At 39.5% G+C, this 24,245-nt stretch overlaps 1 protein-coding gene across 5 annotated transcripts; it reads right to left on the bottom strand.

Annotated features, from left to right (window-relative positions):
- Window positions 1-9,929: 9,929 nt before the first annotated feature.
- arrdc3.L (arrestin domain containing 3 L homeolog) lies at window positions 9,930-23,299 on the bottom strand. Of its 5 annotated transcripts, none has more exons than XM_018264696.2 (8): window positions 22,752-23,299; window positions 19,973-20,054; window positions 18,542-18,689; window positions 18,002-18,104; window positions 16,576-16,832; window positions 15,513-15,672; window positions 14,746-14,897; window positions 9,930-12,973 (listed from the first exon to the last, which is right to left on the bottom strand). In XM_018264696.2, exons 1-8 carry the CDS (start codon window positions 23,029-23,031, stop codon window positions 12,917-12,919), a joined length of 1,239 nt encoding a protein of 412 aa, XP_018120185.1. In that variant the 5' UTR covers window positions 23,032-23,299; the 3' UTR covers window positions 9,930-12,916. The 5 variants fall into 5 exon arrangements, with proteins under 5 accessions (XP_018120185.1, XP_041424464.1, XP_041424466.1 ...); XM_041568530.1 differs by lacking the exon at window positions 22,752-23,299 and adding an exon at window positions 22,036-22,327; XM_041568532.1 differs by lacking the exon at window positions 18,542-18,689 and having other exon boundaries at window positions 22,752-22,766.
- Window positions 23,300-24,245: the final 946 nt, after the last annotated feature.

Raw genomic sequence — 24,245 nt, 5'->3', positions numbered from 1 at the left:
AGCGTTGGCTAATTTGCGTACGGGGTGAAGTTTAAGTACACTGGCCGTCTATGCTGCAGCAAATACATTACATTACACAAGCCCAGGGAACCTTAATAAAATAAAATAGAGTTGTTATATTGCCCTACACATGTGCCCAGTGTATAGTTTATGTGCCATATGTTATCGAATGTAGGGGGAAGGAGGGTACCCCAAAAAAAAATTTTTTGGGACTTAGAAACATTTTTTACTTTTTTTGGACCAAGTCCTATCTACTCTATTGCACTTTGCCTGGTCTGAGGTTGTGAAGGCAAGTCTGGCGATAGAGGTAACGTTCAGTAAAATCAAAAACTTAGTGAATTTGCGTAGTAACGCTCTTTCGCCAGAGCAAAAATTCGCCTGGCGTTAGAGTGTGAAGTTGTGCCAGAGTCTATCTCATTTGCTAGCGAAATTACGAAATGACGTCACGCTGGCAAATTTTCACCAGCGTTAGCCACTTGCCCTTTAGTAAATTTGCCCCACAGTCTTCTCCCTGATCCATTTCATTGTATGTGGCATTACAACCTAGAGGTATACCTTAAACAGTTTGTTTGCTGCAAGAACCTTATGGCGTCCTTATTTTTATTTTTAAACGTACTAACCTATGTGAGTTGTAGCTCAACTACACGTCTCCTTCATATATTCCACATAGTGAAGGCCCTGCCTTGCGTGTTACAGTCACATGTAACCAGTGGTATAACTAGAGTGTGCCGGGCCCCCCTGCAAAAAAATCTTCAGAGGGGCCCAGCGCACTTTGCGTTTCGGCGTGCCACCCCCACTCTGCCCACTCTTTGCCAACTTGAGTCGCCCTTCCTCGCCGCAGGTAAGAAAGTGGCAAAAACTCCGAATGCAAAAATCACGAAAAATTTTAGATCTTTTTTAGAAAATCGGACATTTAAAAATTCATTAAAATATTAAACCTCGAGGATGGAAAAGTCCAAATCAGAAAATCCGGCATCTCAGACCTCAAGGTCCAGATTGCATATAAGTCAATGGTTGCATATAAGTCAATGGTTGCATATAAGTCAATGGAAGTCCCAATGATTTTTTGATGTGCGCTGGGTTTTCTGCAATACCCCAAAGTTTTTGGGCAAGAATCTGAGTTTTCGGGTGAAAAATCCGAAAAAATCTTGATAATCGGATGAAAAATCTGAAAAATATCGTGACAATCTGATTTTTTTTCCCGCCAAATTTTTTTCCGGAAAATGTAATAATAAGCACAAAGACCCAGAGGATTTAAATGGAGTTCTTAGCAGAAAATATTGAGATAAATTCTGACTTTGATTAATAACCCCCTTATTGTCACATCTCATGCTCCCAGAATATGTTAGTGCTTTTCAAGCATCTCAGCCAAGTCAGTGCTGTGTGACACCCAGTGGGATTGTGTATAAACATGGTTTGTAATTGGCAAAGACTTTTCATAAATCCACTAAACAACAGAATTGCAGCCAATGTCTCTGCATGATACCATGTGCTGTAAGTTCGTAACATAACAGTGTGGCCAATAAAATGGCTCCCATAAGAAATAAAAACATGAGCGCACACCTTGTGTCTCATTCCCCTTCTCTTTTTAGATTGCAATCTCTTTTGGCCAGGACTCTCTTTACCTCTTGTATTGGTTATCAGTTTTTTTCTTTTGATGCATGTTGTAAACACCCATTTATTTTACAGGGTTGCAGAATATGTCAAAGCTTTATAAATACGTGATAATAACAATACTACTAATAATTAGCCAAGGCACAGTGGTAAAGGAGCAAGAATCATGAACCCACAGATTAATGAATAAAATGCTTGAGGTTAAAATGTGGTTTGGCAGTGACCAGCAGTAGTTGCTGAACTTTCCCAATAACCATAATATCTTAAAACCTTCCTGTTTAATTGTAATGAGTACGTGGGAAAAAACGTATACTGCAGCAGAAAATGCTGCATTGTGGGTAAAAAAAACATCCAAAATTGCATATTGCCCCGATGGTCATAAATGACCCCTCCTGTCTGGCCAATCCCTGTCACCAGCAAGTGGCCAACAGTATAGATGGGGAAATAGCAAAATTAAATGCTTAAAGTGATAATGACACTGAAAAACTACTTTTAAAAATACGAATGTACATTAAAAGTTACCTATAGGTCATGTTGATCGTTTTTTACTGAGAGGTTTGTTTATCTAAGTAATTGTTAGTTGAAGTTCCTAAACCTGACTGTTTTGCCAACCTGACTGTCCCATCTCAGCCTGCCAGTTAAAGTTTCTAATGCTAACGGACTCCTGCTGCACAAATATGGCAGCCCCCTCATACAGGAACATGGGGCATCAGACAGGTAATGTAAAAGCTTTGTGCAAATACTTTATGGAAAAGTTATAAGTAGCTTTTCAAAGGCAATATTATGATAGATGTCGAAAATAGTTTAATTCCTGGTGTCAGTTTCTCTTTAACAACAACATTTTGTATACTGCCAGCAATGTTGTATACTGCCATTTCATGAAAATCTCACGCAAAATATTTTCAATGTCATCTGGAGTTTGTCCTTGCAGGGTTTCATGATGACTACATGGAAATGTGATGTGAGCTAAAGTTTATCCCCTGTGAAACCAAAACGTTTGCTCATCAGATAGCACTGATTATTTAGCTGGGGCGGCATTGGCTGGATATCAGCTGTGGGCTTTGACTTGCAGTATTCCTATACAGGCTACACTGAGAATGTAGCCATATGGCAATTTCATAAACATTTTAGGTTCATAGCAAACAAAACCAAAATAACATGCGAAACCCTCATTTTTTTACTTGTAAATTCAAGAATTTGCGAACCACTCGGGCTAATGGCTAATTCCTGGATACCTACACAGCCCTGCACTGCATGCTCTCTGACTCTTTATAATATATATTATTTAAAAAAAATGTTTCATATACTATATATATGATATCCATATAACATATAGAAATATTCTATTCAGGTAGGTGTAACTGTGAATGCTGTCTTTCTGACAGTGTGAAAGCCATTGTATGCAGCAGTCATATAGTAATAAAGGCAAGTTTTATATTAGTGGTTAACGTTTCATTACACACTCCCACATTAGCTAAACCAGCATCTACGGCCCTCAGGAAATCTTTTTCTTGAATGAACAATGGATGTGCTGACATGAGACTATAGGAGGTGGATTTGGAGAACATATGCTTGTCTATACTAATAATAACATAAGGTTGTGCAGTCCTCCAAATTGTTATTCTATGGCTTAGCTTTGTATGTCCCTAGCCTTTAACATTATTGCTGAATATATATAATATATATATTATTGCTAAAATTCATCTCTGTTCTGAAATGGAGATTATTTTAAAATGGTTGTTCACCTTCAAACAACTAGTTCTGTTCAGATAGATCATCAGAAATAACAAATTTTTCCAATTACTTTCTATTTTCTATGTGTCACCGTTTTTCTTATATTGAAGTATAAATTTTATTTTTTCACCTTCTAAAGCAGCTCTGGGAAACGGGGGTCGCCGACCCTGTAAACTGTTCTAAATTGATACATTTAGTTGATCCATTTCTTATCTTTGTCCTTGCTGAGCAGACTCTCTGGGTTTCATTACAGGCAGCTTTTATAATTGATACAATAGTTGCTAATACTCCAGAGATGCTGCTGAGAAATTGATCAACTAATGTTGCAAAATTGTAACAGTTGTGCAAATTCACTGTTCTATCTGACACAGTGTTTACTATTCTATCCAATCCATACACACATTACTTCTCAGACACTCAAATCATTCTACCCCTCTCATTCTGATAATTCCCTCTAATAATTCTGGCTCCAAAAGCTGCTCGGATATTTATTATATTGCATGAAATCTGTCAGGACGTTGTTGATAGTTACGGCCTAAGCAATAATTTACACCAAGAAAGCACAAGACTATGAGCACAAGGCGGATTAGCACTGTATCAACTAAAATGACTTTTAATCAGAAGCCAGCATCAAGGGGAAAAGCACATTGCAAGCGCCAGTAGAAAATGTTCTCCTTTAAAATGTCACAAAGGACTATCAGTCTGTGCCAAGCTCAAGCTTCAAGTGCGTCACTGCTGGTATAACGTGGCGCTAAGGTCTCCCATCAGCCTGATGCCACTGATAACCTTGCGACAGATGCCAGGATGAAAGGATACATTAATATAATGCATGTAAAACATGATGATGATAAGAGAGAATATGCTCCTAGGCCGTTCACACTTTTATTCTCAGCATGAGCCTATTGTATTCTAGTTTTCAAGGAAAGAAAAAAAATGAACGCCCTGAGATAAAAGTGGCAGAAAGGAATGACTGATAATTGAGTTTTTATATGCCACTGGCCTGAACTGGTTTGGACTGTGTTTAATAGGAAACGCCAGTGCTACATGTGTTATTTTTGGGTTTCAAGGATAGGGTCTGAGCAGCAGCTGAGCTGACACATGGGGAAATCCACTGTTAGTTACAGCTGAGTCATGGCTCGGGATACGTGTATAAATGCATATTGCAGCCATCGCAGGATTAGAACGCTCCAGCTGTGACTCCAAATTTCCACACTCTCTCCTTTCCAGACTAAGACTTTTTCAGATTAAAACCTGCTCGTAAGTGGGCTGTCGCCCCAGCTGAACTTGACCTTGTCATTGACACTAGAGGGTTTATTATCCACACATTGTTACATTCAATTGAAATCTATTTGCTTCTATAAAGCCTTGTATTCTGTGTTCCATAGGGGCTGTCGATCTGCATGACAGGAGCCAACATGACTGCTCATTACTCCAGGAATATCTATATGTGCATCAAGATAGCAAGCAAGCACATTTATATACAGCACACTCGTATACAACATCCAAACCTGATAATGTAACAATTAGTGATGGGCGAATTCATCCCGTTTTGCTTCTCTGCAAAATTTGCAAAACTGGCAAAAAATTTCCAAAATGCGTTGAATTATCGCCGGCGTCAGAAATCTGTTTCCACCTGTCTCGTTTTGACCTGTACAGCCTGGTTTTTGGAATGGCTGTCAGGGTCAAAACTTCCTTCTAACAATATTAGAAACATTTTTTATTTTGCACAGCCTATTTACCCAGTTTTTATTTTTATATTGAAAAAAGTTGTCCTGTGCAGTGTGATGGTCAGTGGGAATGTTGTATACAGAGTCATTAAAATACTAAGAAATCCTGTTCAGACCAACAATTTGGCAGTTAATATCAGGCCGTGTATGATCAGTTTTGACACAAATAAAATCTATCCTGGGAAAATACTTCATGCTTTCTAATAGTCCTGGCTTTATGTCAGTGCTATCAGCTCTCTTCCTCTGTCCATGCTCTTGCTCATTTATCATTGCCAAAGAGACAGACAGTGGGCCTGACATGGCTGCTGTGGCCATAAACCCTGCCAACCTTTACTTGCAGATACTGATTCATTTGTACAGTGGACTGGGAACCTTGTGCAGGGGGGCTAAAGGTTAAAGGGGTGGTTCGCCTTCAGGTTAACTTTCAGTATGTTATAGAATGGCCTGTTTTTAGCAGGTTGTCAATTGATATTCATTATTTGTTTATTTTTAATTTTTTTAATTATTTGTCTTCCTCTTCTGACTCTTTCCAGCTTTCAAATGGGGGTCACTGACCCCAGCAGCCAAAAAAACGATTGCTCGGTGAGGCTACAATTTTATTGGTGTTGTTACTTTTTATGACTTATGTTCTTATTTAGGCCCTCCTTTATTCATATTCTTATAAGAAATGAAAACCGGTTGCGAATTGTTTCAGAATAGCACTCTCTATGTGATTGTAAAAGTTACTTTAAAGGGATACTGTCATGGGAAAACATGTTTTTTTCAAAATTCGTCAGTTAATAGTGCTGCTCCAGCAGAATTCTGCACTGAAATCCATCTTTCAAAAGAGCAAATATATTTTTTTATATTCAATTTCGAAATCTGACATGGGCTAGATATATTGTCAGTTTCCCAGCTGCCTCCAGTCACGTGACTTGTGCTCTGATAAACTTTAGTCACTCTTTACAGCTGTACTGCAAGTTGGAGTGATATCAGCCCCTCCATTCCCACCCCCCCCCAGCAGAAAGTAAGATAGAAGCTCCCTAACGCAAGATAACAGCTCCCTGGTAGATCTAAGAACAGCACTTAATAGTAAAAGCCAAGTCCCACTGAGACTGATTCAGTTACATTAAGTAGGAGAAATAACAGCCTGCCAGAAAGTAGTTCCATTCTAAAGTGCAGGCACAAGTCACATGACTGGGGCAGCTGGGATACTGACAATATGTCTAGCCCTATGTCAAATTTCAAAATTAAATATAAAAAAATCTGTTTTGCCCTTTTGAGAATTGGATTTCAGTGCAGAAGTCTGCTGGAGTAGTACTATTAACTGATGCGTTTTCCTATGACAGTATCTCTTTAAAGGTAAATAACCCATTTAGCAAAGGAATTTTGGGGGGGGTACAGTTTTCCTTTAAGCAGCTAATGACAACAGAAAAATAAAAATATCTTATGTATTTAAAGGAGAAGGAAAGTCATCTTGCACTTGGGGGTGCCAAATGTTAGGCACCCCAAGTGATTGTATTTACTTATCTGAAACCCTGGGCCGGTGCTCCTATCAGTGAGCACCACCGATTGATCCTCTTCCGGCTTCTTATTTCTTCAAACTTCCCGGGGCAGACGCATGCGCAGTTGACATAGCTGACTTTTGAGTTAAAGTTCAGCTTTTCGTCTGCGTTTTTTTGGCACAAGCGACAGTTCCGACCGTCGATTGCTCGTCGGCGTCAAAATTCAGCTATCCAATATACTGTTCAGTTAATACAGAAAAGTGAAAAATGAAGTGTGTTGCACAAGCAAATCTCCGTTTTGTTACTTTTTGAAAAATCTTTCACGGCCATTGGGAAAATGGGGAAGGAGCTAGTGGCAGTTCAGCAGCTCATGTCTTGTTGTGATTATAACTTCAAACAGCTGTTTTTAGCATTTCGGGCTGCTGGCGCTGGTGGAGGAAGGACAATGACTCATGGAACGAAACAGAGCTCTTGCTATTTCACACTACAGAAGTCTCCATTTTCCTCCTCCCAAAATCCCTGAAAGTTCTTACTATTTCATTAACAAATGCAGCAAACTACCAATGATTTGGAGAAATTTGCTAACCACCCTCTCCCCCGGCTTTCTAAGGAAGATACAATTCCTTCCCTGCATGGTCACATTTGTATTCAGTATATGTATGGAAACATATGCTGCGGATGTATTCTGCCGATTCTTTTATTTAAAACATCCCCCTCACTGTGTTATCATTTGAGTATTTTCTTTTATATCATATTTCCTGTACAGGTATGGGATCCGTTATCCAGAAACCCGTTTCCAGAAAGCTCAGAATTACGGGAAAGCCTTCTCCCATAGACACCATTTTAGCCAAATAATCCAAATACAAGTATGGGACCTGTTATCCAGAATTCTTGGGACCTGGGGTTTTCCAGAGAACGGATCTTTTCATAATTTGGATCTTCATACCTTAAGTCTACTAGAAAATAATGTAAACATTAAATAAACCCAATAGGTTGGTTTTGCTTCCACTGCGGATGAATTATATCTTAGTTTGGATCAAGTACAAGGAACGGTTTCCTTATTTTAACGAAAAAAGAAATATTTTTTAATAATTTGGATACCTTAAGGGTTCAAGTACATGGGCAGATTAGGGGAGATTTAGTCGCCTGGCAACTAATCGCCTCTTCTGCGGGTTGATAATCTCCCCAAACTGCCTTCCCCCTGCTATAATGAGAAAACACCAATGCACTTGCGGGGCTTTGATTTCCAAAGTCGCCTGAAGTTAACTCACGAGGAAACTTCGGGCGACTTCTGAAATCGAAGCACCACAAGTGCATTGGCGCTGGCGTTTTCTCATTATAGCAGGCGGAAGGCAGTTCGGGGAGATTGTTGTCCAGCAGAAGAGGCCAGTCGCCAGGCGACTACTTCTCCCCGAATCTGCCTGTGTGCTTGAACCCTTAAAGGAATTGTTCAGTGTAAAAATAAAAACTGGGTAAATAGATAGGCTGTGCAAAATAAAACATGTTTCTAATATAGTTAGTTAGCCAAAAATGTAATATATAAAGGCTGGAGTGATTTGATATATAACAAGTCAGTCAGACACTACTTCTTGCTTTTCAGCTCTCTTGGTTTACACTGACTGGTTACCCTGGTTACCAGGCAGTAACCAATCAGAGACTTGAGGGGGGGCCACATGGTTCATTTCTGTTGCTTTTGAATCTGAGCTGAAGGCTGAGGATCAATTACAAACTCACTGAACAGAAATGTACCATGTGGCCCCCCTTCAAGTCGCTGACTAACTCAGAGTTATAGAGCTGAAAAGCAGGAAGTTGGATTCTGGCTGTTTTATTAGACATCCAGTCACTCCAGTCTTTATATATTACATTTTTGGCTAACTAACTATATTAGAAACATTTTTTATTTTGCACAGACTATCTATTTACACAGTTTTTATTTTCACACTGAACTATTCCTTTAAGGTATGAAGAGCCAAATTACAGAAATCCCAGGTCCTGAGCATTCTTGATAACAAGTCCCATACCTGTATCAGGATCGGACTGGGCTGGTGGGACACCGGAGAAAAACCGGGTGGGCCTCCGGCTCTTGTGGGCCCTGCCAGCCCAGATCCTGATGCACTGATTACCCGAATAACTACCTTTTCCTTCATCCCCATTTGCTTGTTAGAACCAGGAAGGTGGGCATTGAAACCTGCTTCAATTTGCCTTGTTTAGCACAAGCTATAAAGATTAATATACAAAAAGCATGTTCGCCTTTTGATAAAAATACTGCTATAAGAATAGAAAGTGGGTGAGTTTTTCTGCAGTGAGCTCTAATTTCACAAATCTGCCCCTACATGTCCTATTCATTGAGCTCTAGTTGAATAAGGGTGGTGTACTGCCCCTGTAAATATTGCATATGCCTATTAGTGATACGTGGGTCGACTAAAATTCGACCCACACCCGACCGGGCACTACCTGGTCCCAAACCTGCGCACTGCCCTCTATATACACACGCCCGACAGCAGGGGCGGGCCCATGAGAATATAAAAAGTCTCACACAGAGGTGGAAACGAGGCAGAAAATGGCAGCTGAAGGACATCATGTAGAAGAAAGTCCGAACCTGCCTGGCCCAGGGTTTACCTGTGGGTCCAGCAAGCTTCGCACATCACTCTAGTGTCTATCCAGTTTCTGCAGATAAAATATTCTAGCAGCAATAGGGTACTTTAAGTTATAAAATCATATTGCGATCAACTACTTAAGGCAAGTAAGATATGATAATTACGAATTAAAATAATCTCAAAATGTGTGACTATACAATTCTTTAACCCTTTAAAGTGGACCTGTCTAACATAAAGCTGTATAATAAAAGTTATTTTCAAATTAAAATCCAAACTTTTTTTTTTATTATTATTAAAGCATTCATAGCGGTTGTAAAATCTTGGTGCACAAACAAGATTCTGAGATGATACAAGACTTGCCTTAATAACAGTGTCCACAAAATGGCTCCTGCCTGCTTGCTATAATTATGAATTCCCAGACTGAAGGAAACAAGATTCAAATAATTTAAATGGTGTAATTAAGGTTTATTTTACTTGACTAAATTAAAATAGCATTTGGAATATTATTTTCGGGCGACAGGTCCCCTTTAAGTAGCAGCAGTGGTAAGTGTTGCCAGGACCAGTGATTAGACTGCAAGCTCTAATGAGCAGGTCCCTCTTGTCTGTATTTGTATTTCTATTGTGCAGTGCTTTTGAATAGGTTAGGTGCTTTATACAGACTTGATACTCCTAATGGATCTTTTAGAGATGCTCCCTTTTAATCCTCCCACACATATGAGCTTGCGTAGGAGGTTTTTTTGTTTCCTTACCACAAACCACACGAGAGTCTCAACTATAAAAATGATCTTTTTTATTTTAAACAAGGAAGAGCAAAAAGAAAAAAAAAGGAAAACATAACATTTTCCACATAAAGTTTGTTTTAAACTGGAGCCTACAATAATTCAGCACCAAAACAAAAAAAAATAAATGTACAAATAACCATAGATTCCGATCTATAAGCATACATACATTTAATATTGCACTTTGTTTCTCTATCATTTGGATTTCACTCCGCATGTTCCTGATTTATAATCAGGAAGCCATCTCCAATACTGGACGAATTTTGTCAACTTCTGGTTTATAAAAGAAACTGATCAGTATTAAAAAAAAAAAAAAAGTAATGCCTCTATATATATATATATAAAAAAAAAAAAAAAAAAGCAAAATACTTTCACAAACTTCACAGAATTGTTAGCATATTTATATAACCACATTTCCATGCAATACAGCGCCAGTGGCTTTAATAATGCTAAATGTCACAAATATTTGCAGTGGCTATTCGGATTTATTGGTGAACCCTTTCCTTCTTCATCTATAACCCCAGCCTATTTCCTCATAGACAAAAATGAATTGTTCCCAGTACTCTTAAAGGAAAAAAATATATATATATTATTTCTAAGTAGGGCTTATTTTGCTTTTAGTTTCCCCTGAAATAACATCAGGGTAAAAAGCATTATATGCATGAACATTCCTCCTCTGTATAGGTTCTACCAGTGAGGAATGCCTTGATGTTTGCTTTGGATGAGTAATTACCCATTATTACTGATCACCAACAAAAGTCACAAATAAATGGATTCTGTTTCCACTGCTACGTGGGGGAAATGCCTCAGCTGAGGTTGGCAGTATAGCAGCTGCCCCTCTTGTATAAATGCACATACCCGGAGTAAAAGGATTCAGAGCTTGCAACAAGTGTTGCCCTTAATTTTGCTAAAAACAAATATAAGCCCAATTTAGAAACAACAGTATAAAAGTCTATTTTCCCTTAGGAAATTGAATCTGGGCTTTGCTTTAAGAAGGAAATGCCAAGTACAACGGCTTACCAACAAAACATTGAAGAAAAAACAGAAATACACAGTACAGAAGTCAAACTGTTCTTATTTCCTCATAAACCAACAATAATTTGGGGGGGGCAAATATCTTCTGAATCACTTAAAACGTGACTAATTAAATCCTTACATGTCTTCTCTCTGGAAGCTTTCACTGTGGAATTATTTACTAAATTAGCTTAAAAAAAGGACACTTACAAAAAAAGCGTAATTTTTCTTTTTTTTTTTTCGGATTTACGTCAAGAGCTCTTGAAATAAGAGATTTCAATCGAACAGCCAGGAGAACGAGGGCATTGGAAAAGGAAAGATGGGTCATTGTTGTACAGGAGACTTGCACAAAAACAAGCAGCGTTATACTTAAAGTTATCAGCAACAATGGGAAGGGTTGTATTAAAGGAGGGAACTATATGGCCTGCCCAACATGTATTAAGGTTCTTTGTTTGTGCATCTAGAACAGTTCTTCCTCCTAAATTTCATCAGCTTTATGCTAGGACATATTAGGAAGTTAGAAGGTCTTGGGTTGGACATTGGCGGTCTGATTCACACAGAATAGCTGCTGCTGGGTATTACGCTGGGTTCTTTACAGTTTCCCTGTTACATGCTAATCTCACCAGTCAGCCAACGGACAAGGGTCTGTTTGCTTTGTTCTATGAATGGAAGTACTCTTACAAATAAAATATAGGCCTGTGGCTTTTTGTTGAACTCCAATGTGAGTCTGCCATTTGTAGTTTACAGCAGTCATTGTGCTGTAGTCTTTAGCAGGTGGGTAATCTTTTGCAATTAACCCCATATTATGAGAGGGGGAGTTCTATTGGCCCGCAAGCCACATACTGGATGTCTAGGCCTACAAGACAAGGAAAGCCACCTCGCTGCTTAACACTGTCATATGTAAGAGGAACCCACGCATATGTTCTACTCGTCTTTACTCTACAATGCCGCATGAATTAATGCCCCGATTTAGCATAGTAAAAGCCTCATCTTTAAGCGAGTGGGAATTTCAGACGAGTAAACTATAAACAAAAGAACTATTTTTTTTATCTTTTCCTGTACGTGGTATCAGCCAGCACAAAGTCTTACAACCCATAAAACATACAACAGCGCAACATAAAAACGTAAATAGCATTCCAAGGTTTGGCAAGTAATGAGTTCTCCTGAGTTTAAGTGATTTGTAGGAAGTCTGTAACAAAATTCTACTGGGGAGTGGGGGGCCCGACAGTAAAAAGGCAACAAGTCTTTGAATGAAATTTAGATGTACAATCTTGATGAGTGATTTAGTCGGTTAGGTCTCTTTTCTGTATTTCAATGACCCATTGAAATTGCGGCTATTCTACTACAGTGGGCTGCAAGACAACATACAGCAGTAAGGATTAGTGTGAAGGCATTCGATGTTTTTGTAGACAAATCCATTGTGGAATCCAAGCTGAGAAAGCAGCCGGAGAGGACAATACTGTGCATGTTCAAAAGTGGGCAAAAGAATGAATGACTCAAAAGGGGGAAAAAAATTAGTGCATTTGTAAGTTTTCAGTTTCTCAGAGCTTTCATTCACTTCAGGGTGTGCAAAACACAACCAAGCTGAAGGATTGAGTGTCTGGTGGTAAGAATGAAAGCTGTAGTGATATCAAGCTGCTCTAAATTCGTACTGAGTGTGCAAATCTTAAAGAAGTAAAGGAGGAAGCGGATCCATTTTGTTACTATTTGTATGTGCATCCTCAGCTCTTGACCACGTACGAATGCAGCAGCTTCTGGACTGGGCCCACACGAGGGTGAGAGCACATCCGTATGTATACAGCACACACACGGTATAATGCAGCATGTGCTGTAACCACGACCAAAGGCTGATTAAGTCTGCCACTGCCAAATCGAAAAGCAGTTTCCTTTGAAAGTGCATCTCCAAAATAACTGCATAACTTCTTGCAGGCAGTTAAGAGTCTTGTCTGTATGGAAAAAAAAATCCCTCAGCGAGATGGACAGGAAGGATGCTCTTCTGTGGGCTGATCTGGATTAGGATCCACCTACAAGAAAAAAAAAATATATACTTTAAAACTAATGTAGGATTTTTTTAATGTAATTTTAGACTTTAGTATTCAAATATTGCCTAGCCAAAACAGTTGGGGAGTCCTAATTTGAAGATCAGAGTATGAAAGGGAAACTGCAGACACAAAAAAAAAAAAAAACCCAAAAACAAATCTCGGAGGCTGCAATTTAATTATGGTTACTTTTTATTACTTATGCTTGCATGAAGTCCTTCATATTTTAATATTCCAGTCTGTTATATAAATCATTGCAAGTTGCTGGGGTAAATAAAACTCTGAAATACCAAACTGGAAAGCTGCAGAACAAAAAGCTAAATAACTGAAAACACACTAAATATAAAAAAAAAGACAAATTTCAAAATTGTCAGAATATAAATATTATACCACCCCTTTAAAGAGTTGGTTCACCTTTAAGTTAACTTTTAGTATGTTATAGAATGACCCCATATAAAAAACAAAAGCTCTGTAAGTCTTCAAATGTATTGTTATTACTACTTTTTACCACTCATCTTTCTGTTCAGGCCTCTCCTATTCATGGTTGCTGGGTTAATTTGGACCCTAGCAACCAGATTGCAGAAACTTCAAACTGGAGAGCTACCGAACTAAAAGCTAAATAACTAAAAAAAAAAACACAAATAAATAATCAAAAACCAACTGCAAATTGTCGCAGAATATCACTCTCTACATCATACTAAAAGTTAACTCAAGGGTGACCAACCCCTTTAAAGGAAATTATAGAATTGTCTAGATTGTTGACCAATCAGAAGGAAAGCACACTAAAACTTAAAGACAACTACATCCCTTCCTCGGGTCTGCTGGTTCTAGGCAACAACTTAATAAAGGGTAAAAAGTATTTTAAACTATTTATAGTATTTATAGTCTTTGGTACACAATTTTAGAATTGTGAGGGCACTTTCAAATAGTAAAGGCAACAGTTTTTCAGTGCAATATAATTATAACTTATTTAAATAAATCTTCAATTCCTTTAAGTTCTGTGAGTGTGGTAATTTGATCCTGCGCTACACATAATTATAGTATAATTAACACAGATTACAGTTCTGATTTGTTTTTCAACTACATATATCAAAAAAATGTATTAACCTTATCCAATACTCTGGTTAAACATATTCTTCTTCTTACTTGAATAAACTCAGTCTTTCTAACATCTGACTTTTTGTTCTCCGATTTTGTGCCATTGTTTCTCTCACAGTAGCAAACAAATAGCTGCTTATACTTATTGCAAGAAGGCCAGGGACAATCTCGTTGAGTCACGCAGACTATGAATCATGCGACATTTAAGCAGACTGAAAAAGGCTTTTGTGGGTTTTCTAGGGGCAAAAAGGCAATTATCTAACCCCTGACATTTCAACAATTACACTGATGCAAGTGATGGTAATGTCCAATATGGTAACTGCTTTGATATAAAAGCAGACTTGAGATGCAGAGTTTGAGTATGGAACCCAGGGGCAGATTTACAATGCATTGTTATAATTCATTACCAGTTGAAATATATATAGAATTGTTTTATCAGTACGGAGAAAAGAAAATCCAGAAAAATGTAGTAATTTCTTGCTTTTTTTTTTTTTAAATGTCATGGGAAATGGGAGTACTGTATATTGTCTCTAAACATGTATTCAGATAATAAATCCCATATCTGCATGACATTATCTTACAATTCAAAAGTATATATTACTTTAGCGTAACTAATTAGAAACCTCGAGTATAGTGCATGCAAAGAGCATGAAGCTTACCTCTGAATATAGTGGAGGGGGAAGAAACCGAAATTCTTGGATGTATGCAAATAGTGGTCCTTGAAGAGCCAATTCAAAGTTGTCACAAGCATTTGAAGACATCAGATTCTGCCTTTGCTCTTCTGTGACAATATCTGCATAGCTAGGAGGCGCTGAAATGCAACAAAGACAACACTTTAATCAGAACACTAAGAGATAAAAAAAAGTGAACATTTATAATAAAGCAAGGCAAAAGTTCAAGTCATTTAATATACTATTAAATAGGGATGCAACGAATCCAGGATTTGTTCGGGATTTGGCCTTTTTCAGCAGGATTCGGGCCAATCCGTGTGTGTGGCCGAGCCAAATCTGCATATGTAAATCAGGTGTGGGAAGGGAAATCACATAACTTTTCGTTTCAAAACAAGTACATAAACCAGTCTTCTCCAATTTTTTCCTTTCCCGCCTCTAATTTGCATATGCAAATTAAGATTCAGTATTCACAAAGGATTTGGCCGAATCCCAAATAGTGGATTCAGTGCATCCCTATTATTAAATGAATAAAAGTGTGTTCAGGTCATATAAATCTAAATAGACTTGCTTCTTAAAACTTATGAATGCTAAATGACCAACAAAACAAATATACTTTTAAACAATGGGACAGACTGCTGTTGGCAGCTTACTAAGAAATGAGCATGCCGTTTCAAAGACTATTGTGTAGCACATTAAAAAATTAGTTTTAAAATAGAAAAAATTATGTAGCCTTTAAAGAAAGATAAGAAAATTACCTTCAGGTCTTTCTGGCAATGTCAGACCAAGCCAGTTATTTATGCTGTACTGGCTGCTCACGCTGGATGTCCGGCTACCAAATGGATGCAGTGGAATAGTGCCGATTACCAATGGTAAATTAAGGAATAAATCCATAGCCCCCGGAATATCCACATATACCTGCAATATAAAGATAACATCTTGATTATTTTCAGTTCCCAGTTATTTATTAAAAAGTTCTCCAGAGAATTACAGTACAAGCATGGGATCCATTATCCGGAAACTCATTATCCAGAAAGCTCCGAATTATGGAAAGGCCTTCTCCCATAGACTCCATTATAATCAAATAATCCAAAATTTTTAAAATGATTTTCTTTTTCTCTGTAATAATAAAACAGTATCTTGTACTAATCCATATTGGAAGCAAAACCAGTCTATTGGGCTTAATTAATGTCTACATGTAGACTGAAGGTATGAAGATCCAAATTATGGAAAGACCACTTAACCGGAACCCCCCCGAGCATTCTGGATAAAAGATCCCATACCTGTACCAGCCTTTCCCAAGATGCCTAAAAATCATGTCACATTCTGACATGAAGGCCAATACATGCATTACTCAGTTCCTGTCTGCTCCAATGCAGAAGTCAATTGTGTATACAATCTAATACAGAAGAGCATTTTTTAGGCAGAGAGAGAGGGCTTCAGTAAATGACAAACAGGATTCTCAAAAAGGCACATTCAAGTTCAGAAATAGGTTTGTTCATGGATTGAAAATGTAATTTTGCCATGAACGGTTGCAAATTATCTATCATACTTAAGAGTGAGGTCCACAAAGGCTTTCAACTACTGAAAACCATTCAGACAGGCATCTCTTTACCGCCTGTATCGGTCAATGTTTGTATGTAATCTGTGTGAACGATGTATATACCTGAATATTTTACAGTGCTATGGAACAGGTTGATACTTTATAAATAAGGGTTAATAATAATATTAACAATGTTAGATGTAGGCAAATACAGAAAATTTATGATACAAAACAGCTTGCACTAAATCTACTGTCTCTTTTAAGTGAACTGAACTTACCATAAGGGAATATTCCACACGGATTATGCTACAGTCAATGATAGAAGGAGAAACTGGTGGAATTTTCAGCAGCTTGCCATTCCAAGTCTCTGTTTTCCCTGATGACAAGGACTCTCCCCTCAAGTTGGCAACAAGTTGCTTGACTTCCTTCATTTTTCCTTTGGCATAAAATGTCTGCGTTTGATAAAGGGCTGCCTTTGGTACCACCATGCGGGAAGAACAATTCTCAATCTCTGCGAAGATTTGAATTGATTCACCTTGAAAAGAATGAGAACAATGGAAAGCCATAAGCAACAGAGTACAGAGGGTTTAAATGAGCACTAATGAATATGGCTAAAAAATACCATATTTTATACACTGTACTTATTGCACCAGCCTAAAAAGTTTCAGCTTGTCAATAGCAGCAATGATCCAGGACTTCAAACTTGTCACAGGGGGTCACCATCTTGGAAAGTGTCTGTGACACAGTGGGCTCTGCGCAGCTGTTGAGAAGCTAAACTTGGGGTTGTTGCAAATTATTAAGCAGAAAATTAGGTTGCACTGTAATATAAACGGATGCTACAGGGCCGATTATTAAATTCTGGTACTAGTTGCACTAGTTTCTGTGCTGCCATATAGTAATTATCTGTACTAATTACTAATCAGCCTTATATTTTGACATTTATATTCTACGGGGCAGATTTATCAAGGGTCGAATTGGAAAGTGGAAAAAAACTTGAAATTCGACCAGTAGAATTCGAAGGATTTTTAACATACTACGGTCGTACTCTGAATCGAATGATTTAATTGTACGATTATACTTCAACTTCTAAAAACTTAGCCAAATGTTGGCTATATGTTCAAGGAGGTCCCCATAGGCTAACATAGCAATTCGGCAGGTTTAAGGTGGCGAAGTGTCAAAATTTAAGTTTTTTTTTTAAAGAGCCAGCACAGCACTTCGATTATCGAATGGTTGAATAGTCAAAAGTATTTTCACTTCGAATCAAAGTCGAAATTTTAGGTCAAAGTACCCAAAAAATTGTTCGAAACTCAAAGTTTTTAACTTCGAAAATTCACTTCGACCCTTAGTAAATTTGCCCCTATGTGTTTTGTATATTACGAGTCAGTCCCTAAACTCAGTAAGTGACAGCATTACAGAGCATGTGCAGTGAATCAGCAGAAAAGAAGATGGGGAGCTACTGGGGCACAGATATTTACTGCTAAATGGCTGTTGCCTTAGACTGATACAGAACCCAAAACATAATGTACAACATTTCTAGCTACTTCTATAGTTAAGCTTTAGTTCTTCTTTAAGAAGTTCCAACATAACTACACTGCATCCAACAACCGCCCTAGTACATAATGAGAGCTGTAGTAACGCGACAACAAAATATATATTTTTTTTCATTTATATAAAGTATTCATCACATGGTTTTTCCAAACCTACCTGGTGTGTAGCCCTTTCTTTCTATTTTGGCACTTAAGGATATTGGACCTGAGGTACATAACCAGCAACACAGGGTCTTTTCTTTTGTGCCTGCTTGGGGTGCCTGAAAATGAAAAAAAATCAGGTACATTACACAAAACACAAAAACATATGAATACAATTATTATTGGCAAAATATTGTTAGTTAGAAGTTATTATTTTCCATTTGCAATTTCTTTAATAATTAAGAAAGCGTCAGTGCCTTGCTTCTTTTGTTTGAATACCCTTCCTACTTTCCATAAGTAACGGAGGCCACACTCGACTCTCCAAAAAAAAAAATAATATAATATAATGGAGGCCATATTGAACTCTCCAAAAAAATACGATAATGTATCCTATCGATTTACAACGGAGGAGTGTTTACTTCCAGTCTACTTAGAATGACTCCTCCAAGTTAACACTTTCTGTGCTGGTTGAAATGTATTTTATGTACATTTTCTATAAATATTATAGCAATATCTTAAGTTAGGTTTTGTATAAGAGTCCTAAAGACATTCTTACCAGTAATGAAGGAGTGTTGATATCTATATGTTCAAAGACTGTGAATTCCTTCTTTAATTTTACTGGTAGAAGCCAGGGTCTGTGCAATTCGGCTTTCACCCAGTAGCGCACACTGCCATGTCTGCCTTCAAATGAGGTAGCAAGTGGTCTGTGCAAGAGACGAAAGCAAAATCAAGATATTGCCAAAACAACGTCTTACAGTTAGGTGTTTAACCAACCAAGCCCAAGAAAATAGAGAAGCTACATTTCTTAGATAAATCAGCTTTAAATGCTTTCATTTGGATCCATTTCCTTGGCTCTACCGATACCAGTCAAAAACTCGGCACTACGTTGCTGAGCCCCAATACAGGTGAAACTGGTCTATCTATGACAATGTTCTTTACTTTAAAACTCAGTGTGTAGTCTATAGGATATTCTAGGCATATGGAAATATTTAGAGCAAAACTGAATTACTTTTCCAGGATTCCCTCTGCTTTGCAAATTCTTAAGCACCTTCAAAACACCCCAAAAAATGCCTCATTGCTAACACTGCTAAAGGAGTAGTTCACCATAAAGTTAATGTTTAGAAAGTGATGTATGGCCTCTTTTGAGCAACGTTTCAATTGGTCTTCAGTTCTTAATTGCAGGTGTGGGACCTGTTATGCAGAATACTCTGGATAACAGATCTTTCCGTAATTTGGATCTTCATACCTCATTTCTAATAGAAAATCATAGAAACGTTAAATAAGCCCAATAGGCTGATTTTGCTTTCACTAAGGATTAATTATATCTTGGTTTGGATCAAGTACAAGTTATGGCTTTATTATTATTACAAAATTTGGATTATGTGGATAAAATGGAGTCTATGGGAGATGGCCTTTCCTGTAATTCTAAGCTTTCTAAATAACGGGTTTCCAGAGAACGGATCCCACAACTGTATTTGCCTTGATCTGAAGAAAAATAAACTTTAAGGCTACAATTGTATTGTTTTTGTTAGTTGGTATTGTGCCTCTTTCTATCCAGGCCTCTACTACCCATCTTCCCTCTAGCATTGAAACCACTAGCTGGTTGCTAGGGGTAAACAAAACCCTCACAAAGAGGATAGCTGCTGAACAAATAGCTATTTTTTTTTAAAAAAAATCATGGCCTACACTATACTCAAAGTTTAAAGCAGCATGAATAATAAATAATCATGCTCTCCTCTCTTTCATTGAAAAAAGTGGATATCTCTGGATGACTGGTACATCTTTGGGAGGGGATTGATGCATTTATAAATACGTGATCATTAGGCCGAGGGTGGATCTTCACAGCTTTCACCATACTCAAATTTTATTTTAACTGTGAACTACTCCTTTAATTACTCTTAACAATTCGGCCCCTTATGATATACACTGAATCAGGGATTGGTTTTCATTGACTGGGGAGGAAAGATGACAAAGCTGTATGACTTACATTTGTGGAAGCTCAAAGCTAAATGCATATTCATGCCTTCCTGAATGAATAGTGGTTAGTCCTTCTTCTGAATTATCATCATCTAAAAAAGAAATATACGGTATGTAACAACATATTAAAGAAGCAGTAGACTGGTTTAAAGTCTATGACCCGTTTAAATGAAGAAGGCCTAGGTCTGATGGATTTTTTTTGCAAAATGTGATTGAATGGAAAAGAACCTTTTTGCACAAAGGGAGCTGCTAATGTATAAATGTGAGCATGGAAGCATATAGCCAGGGGAGACAAAAAGTCACCTCGCTGACAGAAGTGCTTGAACAAACCCATCTAACCAGTCCCTCGGGAAACAATGAAATCCTGAATTCAGTGACGGCACCGGGGAAGGTGAGATATCAGGGAGGGGTCTCCTTTTTTGAAGTAAACAACTTGACCTTCCCCACTCCTTGGCAGACACTTGGGAGATATTGTATCTGCTCATGGGTGTGGAAGCAGCTGAGTCACATTCTGTTGGTTGGCAGCCTGGGCAGGATCCAGTTTAGCACATTTTGAAAAGGAGTTTATAATTATATATATATATTTATGCGTGTGTGTATATTTTCAAACAATAAAATGATAAAGAGCCAACTACTGTTGCAGCCTTTGTGTGTACAGGGGATTGTGGGAGTTGTAGTTTAGGCACACATACAGGCAGAAGATTGCTAGAGCATGAACTATGTTTAATAGAAAATAAGTGCTTGAGGCAGACCAAGTGCAACCTGCACACAATACAAAGGGGTCCAGCAAGTAAAAATGACTAATAAAATGTACATTTGCGGTAGAACTCGTTGTTGATCTGCTATTGGTTGAAGGAATAGAATTTGCTCTGTTTCCCCAGTAGTATACTTTTCCCTTTTGTGCAAGCTTAGCAATGTGCTGCAAAGTGATGAGGCGAGAGAGAGAGAGGCAGCCGCACAGTGTGGTAAACAAGTATGGAGCTGTCAATCACAAGCAGACTCGAGCAGGAGAGGACCGGCCTGAACCGGTGCGAGCAGATCCTCAGCCAGTCCCTCATATACATACACATGACGTAGCACAGCCGCAGAGAGCAGGCAGCGCAGCCCAACATCATCTCTCCGCCCAGCTCCTTCCCCCGCCCCCAGCTTCCGGGTGTACAGGAGACCATGCTGGATGCGCGCTGAGGCCAAGACTATAGCGATCAGCAAGTATTACCTATTGACTCCATATACTAAACCCAGCTGTGAGCACGAGTCCCGCTATCTCTTTGTATAAAACAACATAAATGAGGGAACCCCACTCTCCACAGACCGGTGAGCTGTTAATGAACTGCACATCTTGCGGAGTGCGTATATAACTTCATTACTCATTCATTCATTGTCTTTACGTGCCTATTCCACGCACAGTCCTAACACAATGCATTGAGAAGATTGAGCTAATAAACCAAAAGCGTGTCACTCGGTCATCGCCCACGGCTCTCGTAACAGCACACTATCAATGCCAGTGACGTCACAGCCACGCCCATCTCACCCCCACCTGTTCCCTTGCGCCCTAAGCAACAAGGCCAGCCAATCGCAGTCAGCGGTCGTCGTCTTGGCAACAGCCTAACAAAACCGCTCTCGTCCAATCAAAAGCCAGTTGGGCGCGGCTCTCGTTTCCTTCCTCCACCCCCACCAACCAAGCTTGTGTGGAATAACACTTAACTGTTAATCTGTAAATTTCTGAGGTTCAATAACATATCTTGCTGCACACTCAGTTAAAACGATACCCTGGGCGCTTTGCTACATAATGTCCGAGTACTGTCACTTAATGTGCGCTGCTTAACCGTGCTCACATTGCACCCAATAGCCCAGCCTGGAAGTACTCGATCTCCTTAACCTATTCCTAACAAACACTACGCTCCCTTAGTGACATGAAGTCCAAGGCGCAGCCATGGGTATAGCATGACGTCAGGTAATGTTCAGCTGCTCAGAAGAGCATGAAATCATTTTCCTATACCACCGAGAGCAACCGACCTCCCGCTCACCCCTAGACAATGGTCTCACCCCTAGTACTATTCATTGGAATACTACCCTGGAATTGTGTCTCTAATACACTCCATGTTGCCCCCACTCCAACCGGGCAGCCATGTTGAGCGTGGCAAGCCATTCCTGGAACGCTGCGAGGTATAGTGACAGTGGCGACTAGAGATATGTAAGGAATAAAGACACGAGCAATGGAGTCGCCACACATATATATATAGGGGTACATCGCTGCTGCTGTTATTCAGCGCCTCTGGAAGCGATTCAGTCATGCTCACCACCTGACTCCCCCTCGTCCAATCCCGTGCGAGCAGCGCAGGCTCCCCCCTCCCACATCTCTCCACTGACACCACTAGCCGAAAACAGGATTGAACCGCTTCTAACAAAGGCTGCTGGAAACTTCAGAAAAACAAGATGATTCCTTCACTAACCCCCACCCTGCGTGCAATGACTCCCCAACTCCCCCCCACCTTCATGCTCCATCACCCCCATATACACGGGGCTCCCCAACACACTGCTGCACCGCACACACCCCCACCAGCCATGGTACTTCATACATCCCCAGCTCACACACAATACCAACTTGCACATGTAAAGTCCAATAACAATGCTGATGCTTTGAAACTACAACTCCCAGAATCCCCCTCAGCTAGAGGAGTAAAGGCTACTTATTGCTCTATATATATATATATATAAATGGCTGCACATGAGAGATGTGTGATACACCCAGCCCTGTCACCCCACAATGAGCTCCCCAATATCCTTACCTCTCTCATGGCCAATGAGGATGTGTTTGTGAGTGAAATAGTCCACTTCCTCAGTGTAGTTCTGGGTATAGGCAGTGTTGGAGCCAGCATTCCTGGATTCCGTCCATCGCACTTTAGCGTGTCCCCGGCCAGTGATCCGAAGTGATTTCACCCGAATCTCCCCCGTCACTTCCACATTGACTCTCCCTGAGACGGTATCCCCGCTGGAATAGACGGGGACGTGGCTGCCATTGAGACAGTCAAAGCTTATGGTCAAGCTCTTCACCTTCCCCAGCACCATGATTGTAACAAAAGGGGAATATAAAAAATATTCTGTGGAAGGGGGGGGGGAGGACAAAAGTTTCCGATCTCACATCAATGTGGGCGATGTGGTCGGAGCAGTGGGGCATTCATTTGTCGTGCAGAGATTGAGCAGGAGCCTCAGTGCTCGCTCAGCGTCCAGCGCATCGGGAAGAACAGGTAGAAAAAGTAACAGCAGCTGTCAGTGCACTCGCCTCTCTGGTCTCTTTACAAAGACGCCAGTCTGCAGTGTGCCGGCTCACTTATGTGAAAAACAACCTCTCTGCGCATGCTCGCGGCTCTGCCACTTCTCTCTCTCTCCCTCACTCTCCTGTAGCCCTTTAGGATTGTCTCTTTTTAGTCGAGAGAACTTCATGGGCCTGGACGTGTCCTTTTAGTCCCCCTTTCCTTGTTCATGTAGCTGAGGGGTGAGCGGCTGAATTGAGAGAAATCACACAAGCAGCAATAGTTTTCCATTTCCCGTCAGTTCTGAATCATTCTGGGCTTGAACACTTTCCAACGCTTGTATAGAGCATCGTTTATCCCAATACTGAGAAATAGCAGGACTTGACTGCAATATTGTATTACCTGCAAAGTGCCTCTATATACAGCTCCTGCAATTCTGACGTGACTTCCAATAATGGGGGTTCGATTTGTTATTTTTTTTTAAATAAACCAGTTTCAGCGAGTCATGTCACACAAGTTATTAGGGATGCACCTAATCCAGGATTCAGTTTGGGATTTGGCCAAATCCTTCTGCCCGGCTGAACTGAATCATAATTTGCATATTTAAATTACAGCTGGCCATAGATGCAAAGATCCAATCGTTCCAGGACTTCCCCATCTCCCGACCTGCCACTAACCATTCCAATCAAATAAGTAGAAATAACAGATCAGCCGATATTCTGCCCCTGACAGCAATCGTATGAAAGTTATGTCTGACCAAAGCTAGTGAGTCTCCCTCTGAAAATCATACAATCGGCAATACATGCAGAGATATTACCCGCAGCCGACAGAAACTTTTTAATCACTCCAATCGACCAAGCGACCGATCTCCGGCGGACGAAAAATGTCGGGACTCTGCACTCAAGGTCGAAAAATCATACGAATCCTCGATTCATCCGTTCGGATCGTTGCATCTATGGCCAGCTGAAGGGCTGGGAGAGAAAATTGCGTGACTTTTTGTCACAAAACAAGGAAGTACAAAATGTTTTC

Source organism: Xenopus laevis, chromosome 1L, assembly GCF_017654675.1.
Source record: "Xenopus laevis strain J_2021 chromosome 1L, Xenopus_laevis_v10.1, whole genome shotgun sequence".
NCBI classification, from domain to species: domain Eukaryota; kingdom Metazoa; phylum Chordata; class Amphibia; order Anura; family Pipidae; genus Xenopus; species Xenopus laevis.
This window is presented reverse-complemented; position numbering and strand designations above follow the sequence as displayed.

Excerpts from the sequence above, each read along its gene's own strand:
- arrdc3.L (XM_018264696.2), bottom strand. The coding sequence starts at position 23,031 with ATGGTGCTGGGGAAGGTGAAGAGCTTGACCATAAGCTTTGACTGTCTC. Across the intron at positions 18,105-18,541 it reads TCAACACTCCTTCATTACTG|GCACCCCAAGCAGGCACAAA; the intron begins GTAAGAATGTCT and ends TTTCATTTTCAG. Across the intron at positions 14,898-15,512 it reads ATTGCCAGAAAGACCTGAAG|CGCCTCCTAGCTATGCAGAT; the intron begins GTAATTTTCTTA and ends GTTGCATTTCAG.